Source organism: Pelophylax lessonae (assembly GCF_965119305.1).
Source record: "Pelophylax lessonae genome assembly, chromosome: 5".
NCBI classification, from domain to species: Eukaryota; Metazoa; Chordata; class Amphibia; order Anura; family Ranidae; genus Pelophylax; species Pelophylax lessonae.
The window spans coordinates 90,018,805-90,045,693 of record NC_138772.1 but is presented as its reverse complement, the minus strand read 5'-3'; the positions used below and the strand labels follow the sequence as shown (position 1 = coordinate 90,045,693).

Genomic DNA, 26,889 nt, shown 5'->3' with positions numbered 1-26,889 from the left:
CCTGAACATTCACGAATCTTCTTTGGTTCTGTCCACAAAAAAATGGCCCATCTGGGTCTGACTCTGGACTTTGCCTTAGCCAGAGTGTTTCTTTCTCGGGAAAAACTCCAGACATTGCAGGAGGCAATTCAGCTTTTGTTGTTCAGCAGATGGTCATACCTCCGGGCTTGCATGCGCGTGCTTGGCCTGATGGTGTCCACCCTAGGGGTGGTCTGTTTGCACAGTTTCTCACAAGATCTCTGCTAAAGAGATTCTGGTGAAATGGGTCAAGGATCCACGGTCTCTAGAGTTGCCTTCGCTCTCTGGCACTTCGACAGGGAAAATCTTTCTCCTCCTGTATTGAACGGTTGTCTCTATGGATGCCAGCCTGTCCAGGTGGGGAGGTGTTCTTAGCACAGACTAGCTCATGTGGTCTGGACTCTGGCAGAGCCCAGACTGCCCATTCGTTTACTGGAACTCCGAGTGATCAGACTTTGTCTAGCTCATTGGACAATTGTCTTCAGGGGTGTCTGGTACAAATTAATTTGCACAATGCCTTGGCCGTGGTCTATGTCCATCACCAAGGGGGCACAACAAGTGTCCTGGCGGCTCGGTAAGTAGCCAGCATTTTAAGGTGGGCTGACTGATTCGTTCCAGCCCTCTCAAACTTCTGCCACGACTCCTGTGCAGGATTCAGGCAGAGGGGATTCCAGTCATTCTAGTGGCTCCAGACTGGTCTTGCCAGTCTTGGTATACCGATCTGGTACGGCTGGTTGCTGATGCTCCTTGGGGATTTCCTCTCAGTGAGGATCTGCTACCGTATCACAAGGACCAATCTTCCATCCTGCTTTACAGTTGCTGGTTTTAACAGTTTGGCTGTTGAACGCCAAGTGCTAAAGGGTGGAGGTTTGTTTGAATCTGTGATTCCTACGCTGTTAAAAGCTTAGGAAGCTCTACATCGTACGTGGAAGACGTATATTGCGTGGTGTGAGTCTTCTGGTGTTCATGCTCGCTTTTTCTCGGTGGTTCAGATCTTAACCTTTCTTCCTTTAATATGGGGTTGAGCAAAAATTGGCCTTGAGTACTATCAAGGGCCAGGTATCGGGTTTTAGCGGTCTTTTTCCAACGACCTTTGGCCACACACTCTCTGGTGCGTCCCTTTTCTTTAGGGTGTCCCACATTTGGTTCCTTCAGTGCGGGCCCTGTTGCCGCCCTGGAATCTTAATGTGGGGCTTTCAGCTTTGCTGAACCTTCTCTTTGGAAATATTTGTGCGGTTTCCCTCCTTACGTTGCCCCAGAAGGTGGCCTTTCTTTGGTGGCTATCACCTCTGCTTGCAAGCTGTCGGAACTGACGGCGTTATCCTGTTCACCTTTATGGTGCTTCACAATGATAAGATGGTGCTTTGCCTCTGTCATTCCTTCCTAAGGTGGTCTGTGCTTGTCATTTGAATGAAGACATTGTGTTGCCTTTGCTGTGTCTAAGGCCTAAACATCTGAAAGAAATTGCCTTGCATGTCTTTGCTGTGGTCCAGGCTATTGGGGTGTGCCTCGCAGTTACGGAGCCTTTTAGGAAGTCAGACACTATTTGCGCTCACTGACGAACCTCACAAAGGTCTGCGACCATTTCCAGATGGATCGGACAGACGGTGGTTTAGGCCTTTTGCATCAGGGGTCAGGTTCCTCCTTTCCCTGTTTATGCGCACTCTACTAGGGTGCTCCTGGGCTTTCCGTCTTCTAGCGTCAGTGACGCATGTTTTATAAGGCGACCACCTGGTTGTTGGTGTACACTTTTACAAAAGTTTTTTGTAAAGTGGTTATGTTGGCATCTGCGGTTGCTTCTTTTGGCTGCAAGGTTTTTGCAGGCTGCTGTTTAGAGGACCTGGTCCTCTTTGAGGGTGTATTGTTTTTCAGGTGAGCTCCAATTGTTAATGGTTGAGCTCTGTTACCTGGTTGGCTATGGTTAGCCTTGGGAATTTTTTTCTGATGTTTTCCCACCCCTCATGTTGAACTCTGCTTTGGGACGTCCCAATGGTTAAGAAGAATCAGAAGCTGTGTCTGTCAGTGAACGAAAGAGAAAATGGGATTTTTGACTTAACGTAAAATCCATTTCTCTGACGTTCATTGATGGACACAGCACCCACCCCTCTGTGGAGTTTGCTTTCTTCTGACACTGCTTGTAACAAAACTAAGTGCCTCTAGCTGAGAGTGAATGTAAACCCCCTGGGACTGCCCATAGGCGTAGTCAAGCATTTTCCTGCCTAGAGTCCTACTCCTTTAGGGGGCAGTATAACCCAATGGTTAACACGAATCAGGAGTTGTGCCCGTCCATGAACATCAGAGAAATGGATTTTTCAGTAAGTAAAAAAATCCCATTATCCCATCTCCTTTCTGTACTGTGGCTAATCTAACTCTCCCTATTGATCACTGTACCTAGCACATGTATATTGAGCACAGCCTTATTGGATGAGCCAAAGAAGGCTGCTGTTTACAACCCATGTAATGATCAGGGTAAACAAAAGCTCAACTTTTTGAAGTGAAACTAATTACAATAACACCAACACAACACTCAATACTTTCAATATATTTTCTTTTAACTGAAGAATATTTCTAAATACAATATTTATAGCTGTTATTGGAGATTTCACATAAACCCATTATGTAACAGTTTGCCCCTTGTGGCCAGTAAAAACTAAGGCCACACATAAAATAATAGTTTATGTGTAATCTCCCATTGATATTTGGAGCTTTTGTCATTGCTTTCTGAAATAAAAACTAGTTGAAAAGACTCTATAAACTCTCCACCTCTACAGTCCACATTCCTGGATCTCTGTATCTGTAGTTCATCACTTTTATTTGGGAAGTAATAAGTCCATAATAATAAGAGACAAAACAGCGCAAAAATAAAAAAAATGAGGATCTTAGTTCTCAACAGTCCAATAATAATTGTACGAAAGTCCAGAATGCAAATCTGGTCATGTTGCTCTTGCTTCTGGGAAAGCCTTCCATGGGGTCTCCAATTGGATACAGTGTATTCAGCAACAGACTTTGGACCAGCTTTCTGAGATTGCACTTTATTAATGTGGACACCGGTATCCTGAAGAGTGCTTCTAAGATGTGTTCATATAAATAAATGCTTAACTTGTATTTCTGAGTAGTAAGGACATTTGTTTCGAATTGCTAGAGATGTACTGCAACATAATGAGATCCTCTCCCATTGACACGTTTAGCAATTTGAATGGTTACCCCCTTTCAGCCAGGTGCTCTCAGATTTTCATCACCCCTCCATATTCATCCATTGTCATATGCCTGCAGATAATTCTGCCATGCCTTCTGCTGGTTAACACTGTGTGTGTGTGTGTGACCCTTCAAGTCTCCAGGAGGGATGTTGTTGTCATCACAACTCACCACTGACTCCTTTTACTGAAACTGTGTTCAGTTATACAAACCCTGATGGGCTAAAACCTTGGCTGGTGCTACACATTTGTGCATATATCGTTGTCCTTTGCTACTGTAAGTAGCTACTGTAGGAGTCATGCCTTTAACAGGCCCAAAACAGAGTAGGCAGTGTCAACTCAGCAGACAAAATAACTTGATTTCAGAATGTGGATAAGTGTGATGTTACTCGTGGCTTCAGGAATAATAAAATAAATTACTCTCAAGTACAATTGTACTATACAATACTTGCTATTTGCCAATCGCTAGGAGTCTCATAATTCCCAGTATATCTTTCTGATATTCACGCAATGCTCTTTGAACCCAATTATGTGCGTAGCTTGCAAAGAAAATAGTTGCATGGGTAGGCCTGACTGCAATTACTCCAATCCAGAGGCTTCTCCTTAAAACACACATAAAAAAAAACTTTGCTTTAAGGTCCTCTGTGTTTTTTTTCTCTCCAAAGTTTATTGCCAAGTCTGGGTCATATCTGCCTTATACACCGATGTTTGTGTATTTTTTCCTAAACTAAGAAACCATTAAGAACACCTCACTCTACCTCTCTAAGAGGTTCCTAATGTACTGAACTAGTAGTGGATGCTTGAAACAGACTTCCAGCAGAGGTAATGAGTCAGTCAACAGTAAGTACATTCAAAAATGTAAAGACACGCCCACATATCTATACTCTGACAAAAAAGGTTGTAGAAAAAAATGTTGGTGAGTTTCGAAGTACTTGAAGTCTAGAACATCAACATTTAAACATCTAACCTTCATACATAATAATAGGACATGAGTCAATTTTGAAGAAAAAACATTATGCAAAACATAATGCAAAACATACTCAATCCATAAGATACCATAAGGTGAAAAACCTCACTCTGAACCCCAGGTAAAGAAAAAAAAAAAAATTTCACACAGTTTCTGCGTGTTATGGTGATTGAGATCTCATATCTGTGCACAGGTTATTGGAAATTTAGAAACTTTTTGGTACCAGTAAGGAGCTCATTACAAACGGAAAATAAGTAAAAGCATGCGCGTTAATGTGATTACATGTCTTATTGATGGCCATTATACAATGGTGTGGTCACACCCCTTTGAAAAAAGTATTTGTTTACCCATAGACAGTTCATACACATCCATTACATCATACAGACACACCCATTCATTGAGATTTATTCCAATATGTTATGCGTAGGGAACGCTTATGGAATTCCTAATGAATGTGTTTCCTGCAAAATAAGAGAATGAGAATGAGAATAAGAAAGGAGAGAAAATAAAAAACATGGAAAACCTATTTGTAGTTTACCTATCTCATAAAACAAAGCAGACACTGCTAGTCTGGTGTTTTACCAGATTAACCACTTAAGCACCGGAGGATTTGGCTGCTCAAAGACCAGGGCCTATTTTGCGATTCGGCACTGCATGATTTTAACGGACAATTGCACGGTCGTGCGACGCTATACCGAAATGAGATTGACATCCTTTTTTTTCCCACAAACAGAGCTTTCTTTTGGTGGTATTTGATCACCTGTGCGATTTTTACTTTTTGCGCTATAAACAAAAAAAGAGCGACAATTTTGAAAAAAATAACAATATTTGTCACGTTTTTTTATATGAAATTCCCACAAAAAAATGTAAAAATCAAAATTTTTTAACATTTTAGGCCAATTTGTTTTCTGCTACATATTTTTGGTGAAAAAAATCGCAATAATCGTATTTTGATTGGTTTGCGAACAAGTTATTGCGTTTACTAACTACGGGAAAGATTTATGTAATTTTTATTTTTTTTTGTAACTAGTAATGATGGCAATCTGCGCGCGGGACTGCGACATTGCGGCAGACAGATCGGACCCTTGACTGACATTTTTTTACACTTTTGGGGGTACCAGTGACATTACTACAGTAATCAGTGCTATACATATGCACTGTTACTGTAAAAATGACACTGGCAGGGAAGGGGTAACTTTATTGGTGATGAGTGGGTTAAATGTATCCCTAGGGGCGTGATTCTAACTGTGGGGGGGCGTGGCTTGTGATGTAACCACAGAGACATACGATCCTACATAGCAGGATCGTATAGTCTCTGCAGTTACATCAGGGAGAATGACAGAAGGCTGTGTTTACATTAGCCGCCTGCCTTTCTCCCTCTCCAGTGGGAGATCGTGAGTGGCCGGCGGACATTGGAGCCGCCGGTCACTCGCGTGGGGATGTCGGGAACAAGCGGGGTGGGAGCGCGCCTCCGGCGGTGCATGCTCGTCCCCTAGAGGCTCACGGGCGAGTGATGTACCGATATGTCACTTTGCCCAGGAGGGGCTAACCGCCGCAGTATATAGTCGTGCGGCGGTCGGCAAGGGGTTAAACTTCTCTGAAAGAAAGAGAAACTAAAACAAAAAAAAACTGTGAAACTTGAGTACCTAGCCTGATATACTTTACCGTTGGTTATGCGTGTGTATTTTTGCATGTGTACATCTATATACATACACCTGTTTTTATATGTAAATAAACTTTCAGGAACTCCTTGAACCTGAAAAATATAACTTGGAGACAAGTTATTACTCTATCCTTTTCCTTAAACATACAACGAAAGCAAACAATACAACATTCTTACGTTTACATTGGTATATGGTCACTGATTTTCCCACTTTGATCTAGTGAAAATAGCACACTCAGACCATAGACCACTGAAATACACCTTATATCTGGTATTTCATCCTGTTTTACTATTCCTGTTTGGGTGCTTCCCAATGGGAAATTTCCTCCCGCCTTATCTTTCCAATTCAAGGATTCAAAAAAAAAAAAAAATTATTTTAAAAGTTTGGAATTCTTTTAACAAACTTCTCTCGTTCCAGTTTCAGTTGTTAAATCTCATACCGTAAAGACTCATTGTGGGCTTTAATAGTTGAAGAAGAAATGGCTGATCTAGTCTTTTCACGTGACGCCTCTTGGTTCTATATTGATTTTGTTTCACTATCTTTTTACCTGAAGGCAAACAAAATTGGGCAATATGGCCAAATAATCCACATGTGTAACATTTTATCCTTTGTAAATTATTAAAGCGTCGCTTAACAACCGGGATGGATTTAAACTGAGTAAATTCAATGTCTAAAACCAGATTAGCAACTTTTTCTGGCTGCGTATGAGATATTGGGGCACAAAAGAGCTCCCACCTTTCAATGAGTTGTTAAAACTAGCACATACTCCAGATGGGGACAATTTTCCATTGCCTCTAGAAATACCCATACCAGTTGCATTACAATCTATGGTCTGTGGAAATTGCACCAGCTGCTCCTAGCTGGAAGGTGCAGACAATCGTTTACAACTTACTTTTTGCCTCTGTCCACCTCTGTTCCAGCTGATCAAGCTTTCCATGCCCTTTTTTGTAGTCTATTGTTTGCTGGTGGCTAACATTAGAATTTGTTATTGCAACTTTAAACTACTAATGTTAAACTACTAATGTTACTTTTGGCTATTTCCAGGTCCTCCTTGAGGAACCTATTTTGCAACATTAAAAGTTTGTAATTCCTAGCCAACCAGCAGGCAGCAAACATTAGTTCAGTCTTACCCTCACGTTTGCTGTATGTTTTCCCTGTTAGCTTTACATTTACATACTCTTGAGCCTTGTGCCATGGGCTTTTAGATTCCTCCATTACTCTCATCATTGCCTCACTATCTTTAGTTTTAGCAATCTTGGCCATCAATTTTTCCATAATGCACAAAAAGTTCAGTAACCATAAAATAATACACACAACAAACAAACTTTTAAAGTTTTTGAACACAGAAGTCTACCACTAGAATATGTACAGGAGTGGAGACCCCAAAAATTAAGATAACATCATAACCGACTAGTCTGAGTCTACACCCACAAAACAAAAGATAGAGACCCGCTGAACAATGGAGATTCAGATACAGTATGTACAGTAAACATCCAACAAACAATAATGGCAGGGAGCCTCCTGGCAACTGTAGAAATAGTAATCACTGGCAGTGTTATGCCAATAATTACCCCAATAAATTCAACTTCTAAGCTTAGCAGTATGTTCAGCCTTAAAAAAAAAAAAAAAAAAAAAAAAAAAAAAGTCTAAAACTGATAAAAAGTAAAGTATGCTCGAATGCGACTGATTTAAAAAAAAAAAAAATAATAATTAAATTATACAGTTCAAATCTTTATCTGATAAACTGACCAGACCTCCATAGTTACATACCTTAGAACATTTTATCTTTTCACTGAAAGAACAGAACTTCTCTACTTTCAAGTTACTGCTATAAATTTCTGCCTTGACCAAAAGGGGGATATTATAACTTGTACATTCCTCAAAACCAACAAAAACAAAACTCTCTGTGCCTCTTAATTTCACATTCCTACAAAAGTGTAATTTGTGTGTATATATATATATATAATGTAACCCTTTTAATGTATATTACGGATGGAACTACCACTTTTGTGTAAGATCTCTCAGATCTAGATTTGTATATGCACATACTACTGCAATGATTGAGGTATATGCACATTTACACAGAACCTAAGTAACAAATGGCAACCACGAAGGAATTAATTACAGTAACACCAACACAACACTCAATACTTGTAATAATTTTCCTTCTAACAGAAATATATTTCTAATCACCTGTAACATCACCTAGAAAATATATTCTTTTGGTTATTATCCATAAATGACTTTGTGTATGACTTCCTTTACCTCAATTCCCCTGAAAAGCAGAACTTTTTCATTGTTGATATTCAGTGAATGCAGAGTTGTTCTCGATTACATGCACTGGTAAACTGCAGTGAGTCTCATAAATTGTCTGTCAGCACAGAGTTGATAAATATATTTTTTATCTAACAATGAAAATTGTCAACTTGAGCTGTATGCAAGAAATGTATTAAAAGAACCTGACAAGAAGTGTATTCTACATGTGGCTTTTTTCATTCAGTAAATGCGGTAGAGCAGTTGTACATGTGAATGAACTAGAGTTCTTCCTTAATGCACCCAATACGTTATGCCAAGACAATTGCCTGCATTTGCCAAGCAGTTTGAGATCACTGACTTGAATAAATGTCATATATAGTTTCATTCCTGCCTTCAGAGGCCCTTCGCAGTGAAAACACTGGCTTGCAATATGTTTTCTAGCTTGAAAATGATTTAAACACATAAGAAACCCTGTAAAATTTGTAACAATAGATCTAAGCCCATATATTGGCTCAAGGAGGGAAGGTAGGTTCAGATGTCAAAAATGTGCCAGTGAGATGAATTGCCTTCTTGTACCTCTATGGAGTTCTCTCACCCTCGAGAGTCTCCTTGTCCCTTCATTCTTTTCCAAAATAGGAAATTAATTAAAAATTCCTGAGTAAGTGGAGACTACCATTCATAACGGACTCATTAGGCTGATGGAACTTGTGTGTGTTGAGATATTTCTACTGGAGTTCAGGGAGGATATGAAGAGCAATGGGTAGTTCTGTCTTCCAGAATGTGCCCCAAATTAAGTTTAATTTAAGAGAATCTTAAAATTGAAAAAACAAACAAGATAAACTTGCGCTTAGTTTAGCATGAGACTGCAGCACTTCCATATGTCTGAATACAGGACATAAAAAGCTTATACAAAATAATAAGTGTGCATACCCCTATAAACCCAATAGAAATAAAAACCTGAAGACGCCTGTTCAGGGGAAACCCTTTGGGCGAAGCTGTTCTGTGATGTCACCACGTATGCCGGATGGTCCTGTACTGGTGCTGTGCCTTCTGATATCACTTTGTTGTTTCTACTATTATGTGAGCGTGTCAATCTTTTAAGTAAGTTATATTTTAAACGTATAAAATAGCAAAAATTCCAAATAGATGAAAAAAAGTCATGCGGCGCATATAAATAAATATATAATCCCATGTAGATAAGATCAACAGTTGAGAAAAAGTTCATAGAGGGCAGTCCAATCCCAAACAGATGCTCTTCCGTCCACCACACCACATCTGAAAATGATACCGCTCCCTAATGGTAATTCACTTACCAGAAGACTGGCAATCTAACACCTATCCAGCACACCTAGCCGGAAGTGACGTGACGGTCCCCGAATAGACGGACGGTCAGTGTTTTGGAGACTGCTTGCGGGCGGTTCTCCGTTACCTGGATCTACTCACTACTACCCTAAGGCGATATCTTATAGGAGTACATGTGAGTGGAACCTTTTTTTACTTATTAATAAAGTTCATTGTTTGTGGGATTAGCTATGGTCTTCTTTAATTTTATCCCATACATGGATCACCACTTAGCCGCTGCTGACTCTGGATCCTTAAACACACAGCCCCTGACTTGGTGTGCTGGATAGGCTTTAGATTGCCAGTCTTCTGGTAAGTAAATTACCATTAAGGGGCAGTGTCATTTTCACATTTGGTGTGGTGGACGGAAGAGCATCTGTTTGGGATTGGACTGCACTCTGAGCTTTTTCTGAACTGTTGATTTTACCTACATGGGATGATATATTTATTTATATGTGCCGCATGTCATATTTTCATCTCTTTGCAATTTTGACTACTTTATATGTTAATATTTTATTGCTGGCTTTCCCTAGTGTAACATTATTGTGATCAGACTATCATTTGTCCTGATTCCCTTAGCCGAGGCGCCGTGGTAGGATTCATCTGTAGGGGGCGGAGTATTGGATGATCCTTTGTTTGAGATTATGTTTTAAACTTACTGCACCATGAGACTTCTACTTTATTATATTTGAGTATTGCCTGTGAAGCACTGTGATAATAAAAGAGTGAGATAAAGTGCCTGTGGGCAATCAGTAAAGCCAAAGTGATGCTGCTCTAGGTGAGTGACTGACTCTCACGTGTTGTGAACTGAAAACCTGGTTTGAGTAAGCGCTGAATTTAGCACAAAACGCGTCACCTTTTGTTCCCCTCATATATGTTATGTCAAAGTAATACTTAAATAAAGAAATTAAGGAGTGCAGCAATAGTCCGGACTTGTACATGTTACTGCCTGTGGGCGATATCCATTGATGTTATTAACCTGGAGCTGGCTGCCGAAACGCAAACTGATCTTTCTAGCTGTGCATGGAGGCGCAGCACCTGAACACTGGAAGCACTTTATATGCTTTGAAATGTTGCTAAAAGCACTTTCAATTATTTGGTGGTCTTTTGATTAAGTTTTTGGACTTTTCTGGCTGCTTCTTAGTATTGTATGCATATAAGCATGATTCTAATGTAGACATTATTCACTGATGTGTTTTATATGTGATGGATTTATGATTTGTTTTTATTTGTTTATATACAGTGCTTTGCGAAAGTATTCGGCCCCCTTGAACTTTGCGACCTTTTGCCACATTTCAGGCTTCAAACATAAAGATATAAAACTGTAATTTTTTGTGACGAATCAACAACAAGTGGGACACAATCATGAAGTGGAACGAAATTTATTGGATATGTCAAACTTTTTTTAACAAATAAAAAACTGAAAAATTGGGCGTGCAAAATTATTCAGCCCCCTTAAGTTAATACTTTGTAGCATCACCTTTTGCTGTGATTACAGCTGTTAGTCGCTTGGGGTATGTCTCTATCAGTTTTGCACATCGAGAGACTGAAATTTTTGCCCATTCCTCCTTGCAAAACAGCTCGAGCTCAGTGAGGTTGGATGGAGAGCGTTTGTGAACAGCAGTTTTCAGTTCTTTCCACAGATTCTCGATTGGATTCAGGTCTGGACTTTGACTTGGCCATTCTAACACCTGGCTATGTTTATTTGTGAACCATTCCATTGTAGATTTTGCTTTGTTTTTGATCATTGTCTTGTTGGAAGACAAATCTCCGTCCCAGTTTTAGGTCTTTTGCAGACTCCATCAGGTTTTCTTCCAGAATGGTCCTGTATTTGGCTCCATCCATCTTCCCATCAATTTTAATCATCTTCCCTGTCCCTGCTGAAGAAAAGCAGGCCCAAACCATGATGCTGCCACCACCACCATGTTTGACAGTGGGGATGGTGTGTTCAGGGTGATGAGCTGTGTTTCTTTTACGCCAAACATAACGTTTTGCATTGTTGCCAAAAAATTTGATTTTGGTTTCATCTGACCAGAGCACCTTCCACGTGTTTGGTGTGTCTCCCAGGTGGCTTGTGGCAAACTTAAAACAACACTTTTTATGGATATCTTTAAGAAATGGCTTTCTTCTTGCCACTCTTCCATAAAGGCAAGATTTGTGCAGTATATGACTGATTGTTGTCCTACGGACAGAGTCTCCCACCTCAGCTGTAGATCTCTGCAGTTCATCCAGAGTGATCATGGGCCTCTTGGCTGCATCTCTGATCAGTCTTCTCCTTGTATGAGCTGAAAGTTTAGAGGGAAGGCCAGGTCTTCGTAGATTTGCTGTGGTCTGATACTCCTTCCATTTCAATATTATCGCTTGCACAGTGCTCCTTGGGATGTTTAAAGATTGGGAAATATTTTTGTATCCAAATCCGGCTTTAAACTTCTCCACAACAGTATCTCGGACCTGCCTGGTGTGTTCCTTGTTCTTCATGATGCTCTCTGCGCTTTAAACGGACCTCTGAGACTATCACAGTGCAGGTGCATTTATACAGAGACTTGATTACACACAGGTGCATTCTATTTATCATCATTAGTCATTTAGGTCAACATTGGATCATTCAGAGATCCTCACTGAACTCCTGGAGAGAGTTTGCTGCACTGAAAGTAAAGGGGCTGAATAATTTTGCACGGCCAATTTTTCAGTTTTTTATTTAACAAAGTTAAATATTTGTGTCATGATTGTGTCCCACTTGTCCCAATTTCACAAAAAATTAGTTTTATATCTTTATGTTTGAAGCCTGAAATGTGGCAAAAGGTCGCAAAGTTCAAGGGGGCCGAATACTTTCACAAGGCACTGTATATTGCATTTATAGGGACATGCCTACTTATCATTTTGTATCATCTTGCATTATTAATTAAGAAAATCAGTTTTGAACATTTACATTTTTTGCATGTTCTATATGTGTATGTATGTTTTTTCTTTTTTACGGTGTAGTGTGTATTACGGAGCTGCCATCTTTGAATATCCAGAAAGCCAGCTAAACCATGTATATACACTCATTGCCCTCTTTATTAGGTACACCTGTTCAATTGCTTGGTAACACAAATTGCTAATCAGCTAATCAGCCAATCACACGGCAGCAACTCAATGCATTTAGGCAGCTAGACGTGGTAAAGATGGCTTGCTGAAGTTCAAAATTCGCATCAGAATTGGGAAGATAGGGATTTAGGTGACTATGAATGTGACATGTCTGTTGGTGCCAGACGGGCTGCTCTGAGTACTTTTAAAAACTGTTGATCTACTGGGATTTTCACACACAACCATCTCTAGGGTTTACAGAGAATGGTCCCAAAGAGAGAAAATATCCAGTGAGCGGCTGTTGTGTGGATGAAAATGCATTGTCCGGTGACAAAGAATGGGCAGAATGGTTTGAGATGATAGAAATGCTACAGTAACTCAAATAACCACTCGTTACAACCAAGGTATGCAGAATACAATCACTGAACGCCCAACTCATCGAACCTTGAAGCAGATCGGCTACAGCAGCAGAAGACCACACCAGGTGCCACTCCTGTCAGCTAAGAACAGGTAACTAAGGCTACAATTTGCATAGGATCACCTAAATTGGACAGTGGAAGACTGGAAAAACATTGCCTAATCTAATGAGTCTCGATTTCAGCTGCAACATTCAGATGGTAGGGTCAGAATTTGGCGTAAACCATGTGAAAGCATAGATCCATCCTGCCTTGTATCAATGGTTCAGGCTGGTGGTGTAATGGTGTGGGGGATATTTTCTTGGTACATTTTGGGCTCCTTAGTACCAATTGAGCATTGTTTAAACCCCACGGCCTACCTGAGTATTGTTGCTGACCATGTCCATCCCTTTATGACTACTCTTCAGATTGCTCCTTCCAGCAGGATAATGCACCATGTCACCTCTGGTTTCTTCAATATGACAATGAGTTCACTGTACTCCAGGGGCCTCCACTGTCACCAGATCTCAATCAAATTGAGCAACTTTGGGATGTGATGGAACAGAAGATTCGCATCATGGATGTGCAACCGAAAGAATCTGCAGCAACTGTGTGATGCTATCATTTCAATATGGACCAAAATCTCAGAGGAATGTTCCCAACACCTTGTTGAAAATATGCCATTAAAGCGGTTGTATACTCACCTTAAAAAAAAAAAAAAAGGCATAATGAGCTAGTATGCATCGCATACTAGCTCATTATGAAATACCTTAAAACAAAGCCCCAACACGGTCACCCGATCACCGCTGAGGGAGCCGTCATGTTCCCTCAACGTATCTTCCTGGAACTCGCAAGGTGTACCTAATAAAGTTGTCAGTGACTGTAGATGCCTGATTGGAAAGGGGTGGAATTAATGACATCACCTGACCAGCGGATCAATAACTTTGCTAGAATGTAGGTGTTTTAACAGGCAGTCTCTGAATGTTATACTTAAACAGGAGCATGGGAAGGGAGGAGCTAAGCTTATTGCTCCATGAACAAAACAGATTTTTTTTTTTAAAACCTCTCAATTACAAAGTTGGGTGAGCAGTGTAGATTATACTGTTAGAAAACAATTTTCTCATGCAAGATTGATTTTAACAGTTTTGAATTTTTATATGTGGTAATAGGTTTTACATGTAAAAGTACTATAGTATGGGTAGCACTGAGACTGTAGAATGGGTCACTGGAGTGCTATCGCTAGCTTGCTTGGGTTTTCTATTTTTCAGTGCATTAGCTCCAAATCGCTATAGATAATTTTCTGCATCCTTTGTTAGCATTCAGCACCATGCTGGTTCTCTCGTCCCCTGTGGCCAATGAGGTTATTAGCGCTTGCTCTGCAGCTATCTAGCTTTCCCTTAACAGACCCAGTTAATAAAGACTTGTCTTGCCACAGGAGAACAGAGATTTACTGACTGGTTCATCATGGGATTAGTTTGTAAGGATTTTCAAATTTAAAACACAATGAGAGGTTTGATTAAACGTGCTCCTGACATTAAAAATATTTTTCCCTTGCATTAGCAAGTTATTATTTTTTTTCCTCTTCACTATAAAGACATAAATAAAACTATTAGATCATTTAAATTCCAGTGTTTCTAATGAACTCATTAAGAATGTAATTAAGAAAAATAATAATTTTTGTGGTGTTTTCATAAATCTCCCTTCGTGTTTTGAAAGAAGCAGGACCTTCTGTTGGTATACCGTAGGTTATGTTTTAGATTTGATGGAATTATGTTCAATATGAATATTGAAAGGAGAGATTTTATTACTGATTTCCTACTGAACTCTGGGGGGAAAAAATCTCATGTTAAAGAATTTGTATTGTCCTAGGCCGTATCACTGTCCGATGTCTCTGTGTAACCACCTGGAGGCGTGTTTTACGAAGGCAGCCTTCCCATGATGAAACAAATGCATCTTGGAGAATTCAGCAGGATCTGATGAAATGGGCTATACAGTCACATGATGCATTAGGCATGATTTGTGAATAAAGCTGTTTTTGTTTTACATATTTTACCATAATTCACTATCCAGCAGGTCTTTTAATAAGTTTACTAAAGATATTTAAAGCTCAAATTTAGGATAAGCAAACGTTGGCGTGCTTCGTGTATTTCTTCCTGATCTGTGCAATAGTCCAGTGTGAAACTTTTCCTCTGTGTAGGAGTTTCCTGTAATAAGGACCGCTCATTGCTGCTTTCTCTTCTTGGTCAGGGTGACTGGTTTTGTATCCACCCCTCCTGTAGTGGACCAGTTCGGTGCCTAACATAGCTCCGCTCTCTGCACAGGCTGTATGTAGCATAATAATGATGTCATTGCTACATATACATGATGATGATTGGGTGTGTAAATGTTTTTTATGCACACAAAGTGGATCTGGGGTTATTTAGGAATATATTAGGAAAAAAAGTTTTTGTGCCTCAAGATCAGCTTTAAAATTGTGTTGCTTTGGTGTGGCAACTATGTGTTCACCTGTGTGCTTGGAGTTGGACTTTATAGTAATCTGATATAACTTTTCACTTTTTTTTTTTTAATAGTTCTAAAGGCTGAAGGTTTTTACCTATGCAGCTTCCCCTGCAACCCCCACATACTTACCTGAGCCTAATCGCAATCTAGCGATGTGCATGAGGGAAGCCGTCATTGGCTGAGCCATTAGCTTCCACTTCTCTTAGTCACACCCAGTGGGGAAGGGACGGACCTCTTTCTGTGTGTCCCATGGGGACACAGAGCATGGCAGCGAGCATGCATGAGTGCCCCCTTAGCAAGAAGCTTGTTATGGGGGCACTTAGAGAAGTGGAGAAACCAGGAGCACTGGCGGGAGACCCGAGAAGTTGAGGATTGGGGCTGGTCTGTGCAAAACCATTGCACAGAGCAGGTAAGTAAAAACCTTTTGTTGTTTAAAAAATAAAAAAGGTTTACCTTTTTAATATTACTTTAACACTCACTGTTCTGTATTCCCACAATGCTGGCTTGCTTCTACACATTTTACTTTAAAATGCTGACATTCAGTTTTTTCTGTCTTTTTATTTAATTCAGGTACTTTTATAGCTCCGTCAATTTATGCAGTGCTTTACAATATAGATTATCCATTCAAATCTGTCCCTGCCCTCAAAGAGCTTTCACTCTATGGTCCCTAAACTCACATTCATACATACACCTACTAGGGCCAATATAGACAGGATCCACACAGGCACAGGACGAATTTGCAAACTCCAGGCAGGTAGTGTCATGATTGGGGTTCAAACTGATGACCCCTAGTGCTGCCAGGTGGAAATTCTAGCCTCTTAGCCAATGTGCTGCCTTATATTCACATGTGCAATTTAACCCCTTGACGACTGGCCTGTAGTAAAAATATGTCATTTTATTTGACGTAAAATACTGTTTTTATGGCAGCAGCTAGCTGCTATAGCCCTGGTATTATTTTTTAACTATGGTTGATTCTCTTTCCAATAAAAGTGGTTCTGCAGGCCGGATTCACTGCAAGATCCCTTTTAGAAGCAGTGGGAGGGGTGCCCCCCCGTTGCTTTCCGGGCTTACCTGACCCACCGTAAAGCCCGGGAGGGATCTGATGCTAGCGGTAGCTGGGTATAGAGAAGAGTGAGGCCAAGATGGCTGCCACTCGTCTCTCTGCCCCTGGAGGATCAGAGTAATGTCTGACATCACTTCTGGTTCCTGGGCCATTATATATATATATATATATATATATATATATATATATATATATATATATATATATATATACACTATGAAAATGGGGAAGTATTTTTTTGTTTATATATATCATTTTTTTTTTTTTTTAAGGGTTTGTAACCCTAAATTATGCCTTGCTGCCAGCCCCTCTCTTTCAAGCTCCCATCCTGCACAGTATAAGTGTTTGTAAGAAGAAAAGCATCTAAATACCTTCAGGCCAGTAATGTGACACCCAGCCGCTCTGCTACTACTATCCAGGGCTACAGCAAGGGGAGCCGAGCTCTCCCTCTGACGTCAGCCAGGAGTCACATGACCACCGAGCTGTTTGCTAGGCCCTTCTCACTGTAGCCCTGGATTGAAGTATTAGAGCAGCCGGGAGTCAAGGCCTCACGCTGCTTCACAAAAAGGTATTTAGAGGCTTTGTTTCTTACAAACTCTGATACAGTGCACAATGGGAGCCTAAAAGAGAGCAGTGGGGGGGGGGGGGGTGCGGAGAGACAGACTCGCAAGCTGACAGGGAGGGGAAGGGGGAGAGGGAGAGAACGGGGAGAGCAGAGAGGAGACACAGCGGGTGACGAAGGCACCCTGGCAGACCATTGTAGTCAGGGCTAAGCAGCCATGATTATTGTGGTCCGCACATAGAGGGGGACACAGGAAGTGGCAGGATCAGCCAGGTTTTTTTTTTTTTTTTTTTTCTTTTTTTTTTTACAGTTTCCAGAGGGGCAGTTTAGACAACACAAGCACTGATATAAGGAAATAGGGTAATAAACATTTTAAAGCAAAAGTTTAAGTAGAACTTCTTTTTTCTTCATTTTGGATAGAGAAAGGGAGGGTATAACCTGTGTCCCATTACAAATATTTCCTTTCGCTTCCTGTCTCATAGCCAAAAAGGAAATCCCTGAAAATTAAGGGAACTCCTTGGGGACCCTCAGGTCACCAGAACTAGTGTTCCCATTGGAAGATTTCCCCTATATTACTTTTCTGGGGACAACCCAAAATTTTGGTATTTTCTTTTACTTTCACTTTCAATGATAATGGTTAATATGACCGATAGAGACAGTGGATCTCCTATTAGGGGCACAGACCGCAATAAAAATGGACAGATCTTCTAACCCCTCTCCACTCTATCCAAAACCCCCAAAAAAGTTATGTCTTTAGTCATACTTTTTTTTTTTATAAATTAGAGATTTGGGGTCTTTTTGACCCCAGATCCCTCAGAGTACCGTTCATCCTTATTTCTATTACAAGGGATGTTGACATAACTTGTAATAGAAATAAAAGTGATAAATAAAATAAAAGGACAGTTTAAAAATAAAGTAAAATCAATAGGAAAAAAAAATAAAATAAATTAAAGCGCCCCATCTCTCCGTGCTCGCGCACAGACGTGAACACAAACGTAAGTTGTGCAAGCATATGTAAACGGTGTTCAAACCGCATTGGAGGTATTGCTGCGAACATTACAGCAAAATGCTTGACTGTAGGCAAGACACACTTGTCTTTGTACTCCTCACCTGGTTGCCGCCACACACGCTTGACACCATCTGAACCAAATACGTTTATCTGGGTCTCATCAGACCACAGGACATTGTTCCAGTAATCCATGTCCTTAGTCTGCTTGTCTTCAGCCTTTCTTGTGCATCATCTTTAGAAGAGGCTTCCTTCTGGGACGACAGCCGTGCAGACCAATTTGATGCATCGTGCGGCGTATGGTCTGTGCACTGACAGGCTGACCCCCACCCCCACCCCTTCAACCTCTGCAGCAATTCTGGCAGCATACATCTATTTCCCAAAGATAACCTTTGAATATGATGCTGAGCATGTGTACTGTCCTGCAGCTCAGTTTCAGGGTCTTGGCAATCTTCTTATAGCCTAGGCCATCTTTATGAAGAGCAACAATTCTTTTTTTAGATCTTCAGAGAGTTCTTTCCTATGAGGTAGATTGTAAGCTCTAACAAGCAGGGCCCTCTAGTTCCTCCTCTTTTGAATTGTATTGTAGCTGTATTGTCTTCCCTCACATTGTAAAGCGCTGCGCAAACTGTTGGCGCTATATAAATCCTGTATAATAATAATAATAAATAATGAGGTGCCATGTTGAACTTCCAGTGACCAGTATGAGAAAGTGAGAGTGATAACACTAAATTTAACACACCTGCTCTCCATTCACACTGGAGACCTTGTAAGTCACATGACACCGGGGAGGGAATATGGCTAATTGGGCCCATTTTGGACATTTTTACTTAGTGGTGTACTCACTTTGGTTGCCAGCAGTTTAGACATTAATGGCTGTGTGTTGAGTTATCTTGAGGGGACAGCAAATTTACACTGTTATACAAGCTGTTCACTCACTACTTTACATTGTAGCAAAGTGTAATTTCTTCAGCGATGTCACATGAAAAGATATGATAAAATGTAAGGGGGTGTACTCACTTTTGTGAGATAGTGTGTGTGAGTTTGTGTGTGTATATATACTGTATATATGTCTGACAGTGTATATAGTAACAATCCTGTATACATACGACAGTGCAAAATTATACCAAAATGCTTAAAATAGTGCAACAGTGCAAAAGGAGTCCATATAATAAATGAATAAAATGCCAGGGGTGCAAAGTCTATCATAAATATAAAATATTTATATATTCAAGTGTCCAAAAGAAGAATGCTTGCAATATAATTATAACTGAAACTTCTTCCTAGTGCGATGATGATGCCAAATGTATATCCACAAGTGCACTGATTCCACCACCACTATGCACTCACCAGAAAATCAGCCTCGTATAAGACTTCCTTCCTGATCCTGGCCATAGCGATCAGACACATCTCGGCAGCTCCTTCTATACAGGGAATAGGAAGATGGCTGCCGCTTTGAGACTCAAATGCGGTGGCATGATGTCAGTGTGTCAGGCTCCTTCCAGCGCATTTTGTGTGCATGAACTTCTTCATGGGTCGTTGAGTAAGAGTTTGGCTTTGCGGTTGGGGGCGTGCTAAAAGCGCCAAGTTGTATTGCATTTTATGTGCCTCCCAACTGTCCCTTTAGATGCAAAAGCTGTGGATTGGGTTTTTCACTTGTCATTATTCTATTCTAAATGCCCGTGGCAAGAACTATCACTCCTGTTGCGTTCAGTGGGCAGTATGCCCGCTGAATGCGGAATGTGATACATTCAAGCGAACTTACTGCTAATGCACAGGTAAACACAGTTACTCATGGCAAGGTTACAGAAAAACCAGCTTTGCTAGAATAAACTATTGATTTGGATCTAGATGAACAGGAGAGATCAGTGTCTCCATGGATTATCATAAACATAAAGCTTAAAGCGGAGTTCCGGCCACAGAATTTTTTTATTTTTTTTTTAATGTCCCCCAAACAGTGACTCTTCGACCTCTATACATCCGCTAATCCTGTTTCATACATTGTAATAATATGTTTGCAAGCATGAAATCTTACTCTATAAAAATTATTGTGAGCACCGCCATCTTTGTCCTGGATCGCCGAGTCCGTTGTGGGGAAATGTCTGCCCTGCTTCCTGGTTGTAGTGGGCGAAGGCCAGTGAATCCAGCGCGAAATCTTGCGCATGCCCAGTACTATGCGATCGGCATAGTGTTTGTTTCCTTAGGGACGGCAGCGTCCGCACTGTTCTCCGCCTAACATTGCGTCATTTCCTGTTTGGAAATCACGCGATGAGAGGAGCGGCCGGCCGCCTTCGTCACTGCCCATTGCATCCTGGGAGCCACGAGTAAGAGCTCCCAGGACGCACTGCGGGACAGGAAGTGACGGCGCGGGCCATGCGGCCGAGGAAGGAGGAAGTGGATGGTAAGGTGAGTATATTATGCTCTCTAATAAGGTAATTAAAAAAAAAAAAAAGGCCGGGAATATCCAATTATTGCTCAGGTAAGGATAGGGAAGTGGATGCCATAAAATCTACAGGCATAATTTTGTGGCTGGAACTCCGCTTTAAGCATGCGCATGAAGAGTGAAAAAAAAAAAGTCTTGATCATAGGTCTGATTGTGCTACCTTGCAATATTATTACATAAATGGGTATTTATCAAGTCTCCTATGTGGATGCTCAAAGGGCTATGCTGGGATGAAGGAATTTAATGGTGAAAATTGGAACATCACATAATGAATTGCTTTGTTCTGTAACACTGTAAGATGACTGATCCATGTATGTGGATCTTAATTTAGTTTACACTGACTGCACAGAAGCCTCATGAGATGGCATGCACTAGGGTTTTTCCATGGTTTTTATTTAATGTCAACAACACATCCAAATTCACTACTCTATATTAGGCAAACCTCCAACCACTTAGCACATTTAAATTGTGAGTATGTGTGCCAGTGCTTCCAGCTATCCCATTAAATTAGAGACATTCTCCTAGCTTCCTAAACCTGCGATCCCTAAGTAGTTGGAACTTCAGATGCTGTGCAGACGTATACATTCAAAAGATCTTTTGACATGGATTTAATTGATATCCAACATCTTAGTTAAAAAATTATACTTAGGTTTATGATTATATTATCTTAGAGATGCCTATGCTGTGCCAATTAGCAAATCAGGTTCAGTAATCGATGGAGCAGCCAAAGCACTATTCTGGTGCTGCAAGACTAAATGTCCACCAAGTATGGTAACAAATTGATGTAATACAAGCTGCTAAAAACTTCAGAGCAATGTTATAATAAACCTTTTAGCTTTACAGCCAATACTACAATGCAGCAGTTAGTATCCTTCCAATATTGTGTACTGATTGTAGGTGGTAATTTACACTGCATGATAACCAAGATGATCATTAAACATTCCTACTGGACCGAGGATGCCATTAAATGGCTTCACCGTCACCTCTGGGACCTGAGGTGTAAACTTGTGTACCAGTGCTCATTCTGACATGCAGGGGTAAGAGAAACCAACCCCCCAAACTGATATTTCAGTTTTTGATAGATAAGGAGAAGTTAATCTCTCCAATAGTTATTATACCTCTAAAGGTGCCACCTCAGCTCTTGTGCACCTCTGCACGATTATAATTGCCCTTTGAGAGGGTCCCTACCACCCTATGATTTTTTTATTTATTCTATTTGGTGGAGGCACAATAAATGATTAGACAACTTCCAGAGGGCAGAAACAAAGCCAGGAGCTACAAACGCAAGATCTCAATATACTATAAAGCCAGTATGCGAGTCATCCTGAGCACAGTCCATCTGTAACCTAAATATCAGTTTGGTGTAAAGTTACCCATTAATACTTTCTAAAGAAATTTTTCCTCCACCACGTGCCCCTTCCCCTGATTTCTCCGTCAATATCAATGGCATTACTATCAGCCCATCCCCGCATGCCAAGGTCTTAGGTGTTGTCCTGGACTCTGAACTCTCCTTCAAACCCCACATCCAATTGCTGTCCAAAATTGCTGTCCAAATCTTGCCGCCTCAGCCTCTGCAACATCTCCAAAATACGCCCCTTTCTAACCAGACACAACAAAACTCCTAGTTCACTCCCTGGTCATCTCGCGCCTAGACTACTGCAATTCCCTTCTCATTGGCTTACCTCTAAACAGGCTATCCCCCCTTCAATCCATCATGAATGCTGCCGCCAGACTCATCCACCTCACCAATTGCTCAGTGTCCGCTGCTCCTCTCTGTCAAGCTCTCCACTGGCTTCCGCTCACCTAACGAATTAAATTCAAAATACTTACAACATCTTACAAAGCAATCCACAGCTTAGCCCCTAGCTACATCACCAGCCTCATCTCAAAATACCAACCTAATCGCTCTCTTTGTTCCTCTCAAAACCTCCTGCTCTCTAGCTCCCTCATCACCTCCTCCCATGCTTGCCTCCAGGACTTTTCCAGAGCCTCTCCAATCCTATGGAACTCCTTACCCTCATCTGTCCAATTATCTCCCACTCTATTCGCTTTTAGGCGATCTCTGAAAACCCTCCTTTTCAGAGAAGCCTATCCTACCAACCCCTAACAAATGTACCTCATTTTTCTCCATCAACCCGTCCCCCACGGTTATTGCTTTTTTGTTTCACTTGACCCTCCCTTCTAGATTGGAAGCTCTAACGAGCAGGGCCCTCTAGTTCCGCCTGTTTTGAACTGTATTGTAACTGTATTGTCTTCCCTCGCACTGTAAAGCGCTGCGCAAACTGTTGGCGCTATATAAATCCTGTATAATAATAATAATAAAGAAATGGTTTCAGAGTGATTGTGTCTTATCTGTCCCATGAAGGCACTAAATCCACTGGATCATTTGCATTTTGCAGAGTAGGGACTGGCCAGAAAATAATTACTGTGACACAGTTGCATGTATTGCACTGTATGTGACCTAAAAATCCCTGTTTATGTGCAGTTTGCTAGAAATGGCGCAGAGTAGTGTGTAGAGGGCTCATTCAGAATTTCTACTGTATGTAGATAGATTCTATATAACAACTTGGCCTTGAAATTATTCATCATCCTGCTATGTGGATGGCCAACTAGCTTCTCTTCCTATGCCTTCCCCTTCTGAGTATTATTATGCTAGAGATTACAAGAAGCTGTTATCAGGACACATTCAGACCCTTTTTTTTAGTTGCTCCTTTGATAACAAATTTAATCTGCAGATGGCAATACAGGTAAAATCTGTTCGTTCTGAGAAAGGTGGGTTGCGGGAATATTTGAACGCTTTGTTTACATTTGCAGAATGATGTCAGTCACATAGACTCCCTGCTACAGATAGGTTTATGCTTTGAGTAGGTTACTAAATTGAAGTAGATGTATACATTTTTGACCTCATCTATAACTGAAAATTCACTTTTTAGCCACAGGTTTTGAAAGCACGGACTAGGAACACTTGTAAGCCATGTGTATTGCTCACCTTTTCTTATTCCCAGCTGGTATAATTTGTACAAGTCGCACACAGTAGATAAATATATGCCTGCTGTTTTTCTTGCTTAATAAACTCAAGTCTAAGGGCTCCAAAGACACTGAACAGTACTTGGGGAGGGAGTGTTGTGCCGCTGCTGGAATTGCTTAGTCAAGCTTTCTGTCATGTAATGCTGTTTTCTGCTTTCTGCAGGTAAATATCAACTTTCCCCAACAGTGAACATGCCTCAGGATGACACTGTGATCATCGAAGATGACAGATCCCCAGCAATGCCTTCCCAGCTATCCGACCATTCGTCTTCCAGCTCGCACGATGATGTTGGATGTGTTACAGATTCAGCAGGAGCCTGGTCAAAAAATGTTACTAGTGAATCCACAGAGAGGTAAGGATTGTATTTCTTTGTAAGGTCAGCCTTTTTTTTTTATAGTTTAGGTTAACCCTGAAGCCGATTCTGCTTAAACGCCGACTCATTTAAAAGCGCTCCAGACAAAACCCTAATATCTGGGTTTCTATTTTCACTGTACTAGCCCCTACAAACCACCTAATATAATCCAGTTATGAGAATATGGGGAGATTGTAGGCTGTTAATTAATGCTGGTTCTGGTATCCAAATGTTTACTCTGTTACGTCATACTAAAAGGAAATTTGTGCACAATATGGAAAGTTGGGCAACAAACTAGACTCAGCTTGCCTTGCTCTATGGGGAAGAAAACAAAAAATACTATAAAGAGTTTGTGTGTGGAGGGTCCAATAGGACTGACTGCCACACCCCTAGTTAGGTATGTGAAAACAAAGATAACCCCCGGTGGGACTTTGTAGGCAGTCAAGGAGAAGGTGTAATTGATTAAAAATTGTATTTATTTAACAAACGATAAAAAACATAATGAACATCATATAAAAACAATATGACAGTTCATGTGCTTAGGTACAAATGTAATACTGGTTCAAAAAGTGAACACATAGGGGAAATCAATCCCATATTATCACTAATACCAACATGTTTCAGAAAATCCTTCTTCAGGGAATACGTTTGAACCCAGTATAAATCTATAAGATAAAATATAAATATCAGTACAATATTTATTTTAGCATAGATATTATATCCATATCAATAACATCACAATGGCAGAGAAAATGTGTGCGTGTGTAACATTTAACTCAATTACACCTTGTCCTCGACTGCCTACGAAGTCCCAATGGGGGTTATCTTTTATTTCACGTATGGGGAAGAAAAGGCCCATCATGCTCCTTCGCCCAATTTAGAATAGTTCCCAACTGTCCCTGATTTAGACGGACTGTCCCGTATTCGGTACAAGGTCCCTCTGTCCATATCTCCACCTCATTTGTCCCTCTTTTTGGTCTGATCTATAAAGTTTTATATAAAATGCACTACTTATCTATTAAAAAGTATTTTACAGTGCTAAACCTTTTATCCAATTTCTAACTTGCTGCCTTTGTAAATTCCAAAAGCCAATTTAAAGGAATAGTAGTGGTAAAAGCACTTTTGGGTTTAACCAATCATATTTTTTTTTTTGTACAGTTCTTTTTTTAAGAGGATGTGGCAGGGGTGTGTCCTAAGCCTTCATACGTTTGCTAATAGGTTTTCCTCATTCCCATCTCAGAAAGTTGAGAGGTATGCTTTTAGTGTTGCTATGGTGTTAAAGTGCACCTGTCATAGAGAAGTAGTCACTGACCACCATCTGAAAGTGCTGTTTGCTGGCCTATGTCTAGCCTTTTAATCCTTTTGAGTTACTGACCCAAAACAGACATTCAACAAATTCCTAATCACTATACTTGGTATATTTCAGTGACCGTGAGTGTTGAAACCAAAGCATCAGCAAGGAAACTAGCTATTTTTAGTATGAACGTACAGCAATGGCAGGAGGTGATAACAGCTTTACTTATCGGGAGCCATAGTCCTGGACATTTAGGAGGGAATTGGAACTATTTAGGGACAAGGATAGCAGTGGCTTCTGTTGTCTTTTGGTAGAAAAGACAATATCTATTAAAGCACTAAAAACTTTAGGAACGCTATAAGAAGCTTGGACTTTCAGACTGAACACTCTGCATACTTGTTCCACGTGAGTGACTTAAGTCGTAGTAAATCCAGGTTCAAAGCAACAACCTCTGACCTTGAAAATATCAGGATTAATAGCTCATAATTTTTATCTTCACGGTCCTCTGGAAGAGAAAGTATGTAAATTCTCTCTGATACCAACAATTTTTCATACAATTTGTAGTTCTGTTGCTGTCCTGTGACTTCTGTGCCAGTTGTTTTTCAAATGCATTCATTCAGTTTGAGAAAACAGTCAAAACTGATACCTGCTAATATATTTGGGATACAGTCAATTGTTTTGTTACTGTGCCACACTACCTGGAAGGTTTGCATTATTTTCATCACACAGTGAAACCCAGAGTTGATAGTCACCTGGAATTTGATAATTATTAAACAGTCTGAAGACTTCAGCCTCTCTTCCTAATTGGGGAATTGTGCATTAATTTGCAAGCCTTGTAATTATGTACATCAATAAGCAAAATAAAGCTCTCAGTGGAGCCACCTCCTAAGGCTGTAGTGATAATTAGCACAAGCAGTGAGAATTATTATATGCCGCTTCTGCAGTTGGTCCTTCTCTTGAGCACACTTTCAGAGCATCAGCGAGATTGCCAGGGAAAGAGCGAAGCAGAGCACCTTTTCTGTACAGCTCGTCTCAGCTATTCTGAGACGCTGTTGTGGAAGGGAGCTAGCCATTACAGCTGCCACATGTTTACGTGCTTTGACATAACTTGGCACTTCTAGGATGGTAGCATAACAATCCCTTACTCATTGGGAATTCTGTTCCAATGCACATTTTTTTTTCTTTTCTTTTTCATTTTCTCCTTTCCTATGTACTGTTCAATGTTTGGGGTCATACCACTTGCAGTTTGGGAAAGGGAATTTCTCTTTCGTTCATCGACGGACACAGCGCTCCAAGTGTAGGACTCTGCCCCCTCCAGGAGTAGGACTAGGCAGAACAAAAAAAAAAACACCTGGCTACGTCCATGGGCCGTCCTCAGCTGGTATATTACCCCCCTCGCTACTCTAGGTAATCGGTTTTAATCTGTCTAGTCAGGAGTAAGGACCTAGGCTCCCGGCTTGGATCTCTGGTCCTAGCAATTTTCTCCTTCTTTACATCTTTGTTTTCTCTCAGGAGATCTACAATCAACTGCTGGGCTGGGTGATGGGCTGGATAATCTAGATCTAGTGGCCCCCCCAGCCCAACCAGCGAGCGTGTGCAGACCGCAGCTACGAGCTAGGTCGACCCCGACATAGCCTCATAGACGAAGCTGGCCTGCGAGTTAAATATCTCGCAGGGTCACATACGACCATGTTTTTGTCTGAGTTGCAGCTATCCCTTGGCTAACAGATCCCCTACTTCA

At 40.8% G+C, this 26,889-nt stretch overlaps 1 protein-coding gene across 9 annotated transcripts in view; it reads left to right on the top strand.

Annotated features, from left to right (window-relative positions):
- PARD3 (par-3 family cell polarity regulator) overlaps positions 1–26,889 on the top strand; it is a 901,610-nt gene that overhangs the window by 513,381 nt on the left and 361,340 nt on the right. For all 9 annotated transcript variants that reach the window (XM_082258262.1, XM_082258264.1, XM_082258261.1 and 6 more), the window contains one exon: positions 23,665–23,854. In XM_082258262.1, coding sequence (XP_082114388.1) covers positions 23,665–23,854 — 190 coding nt within the window. The remainder of the gene's footprint in view (positions 1–23,664; positions 23,855–26,889) is intronic.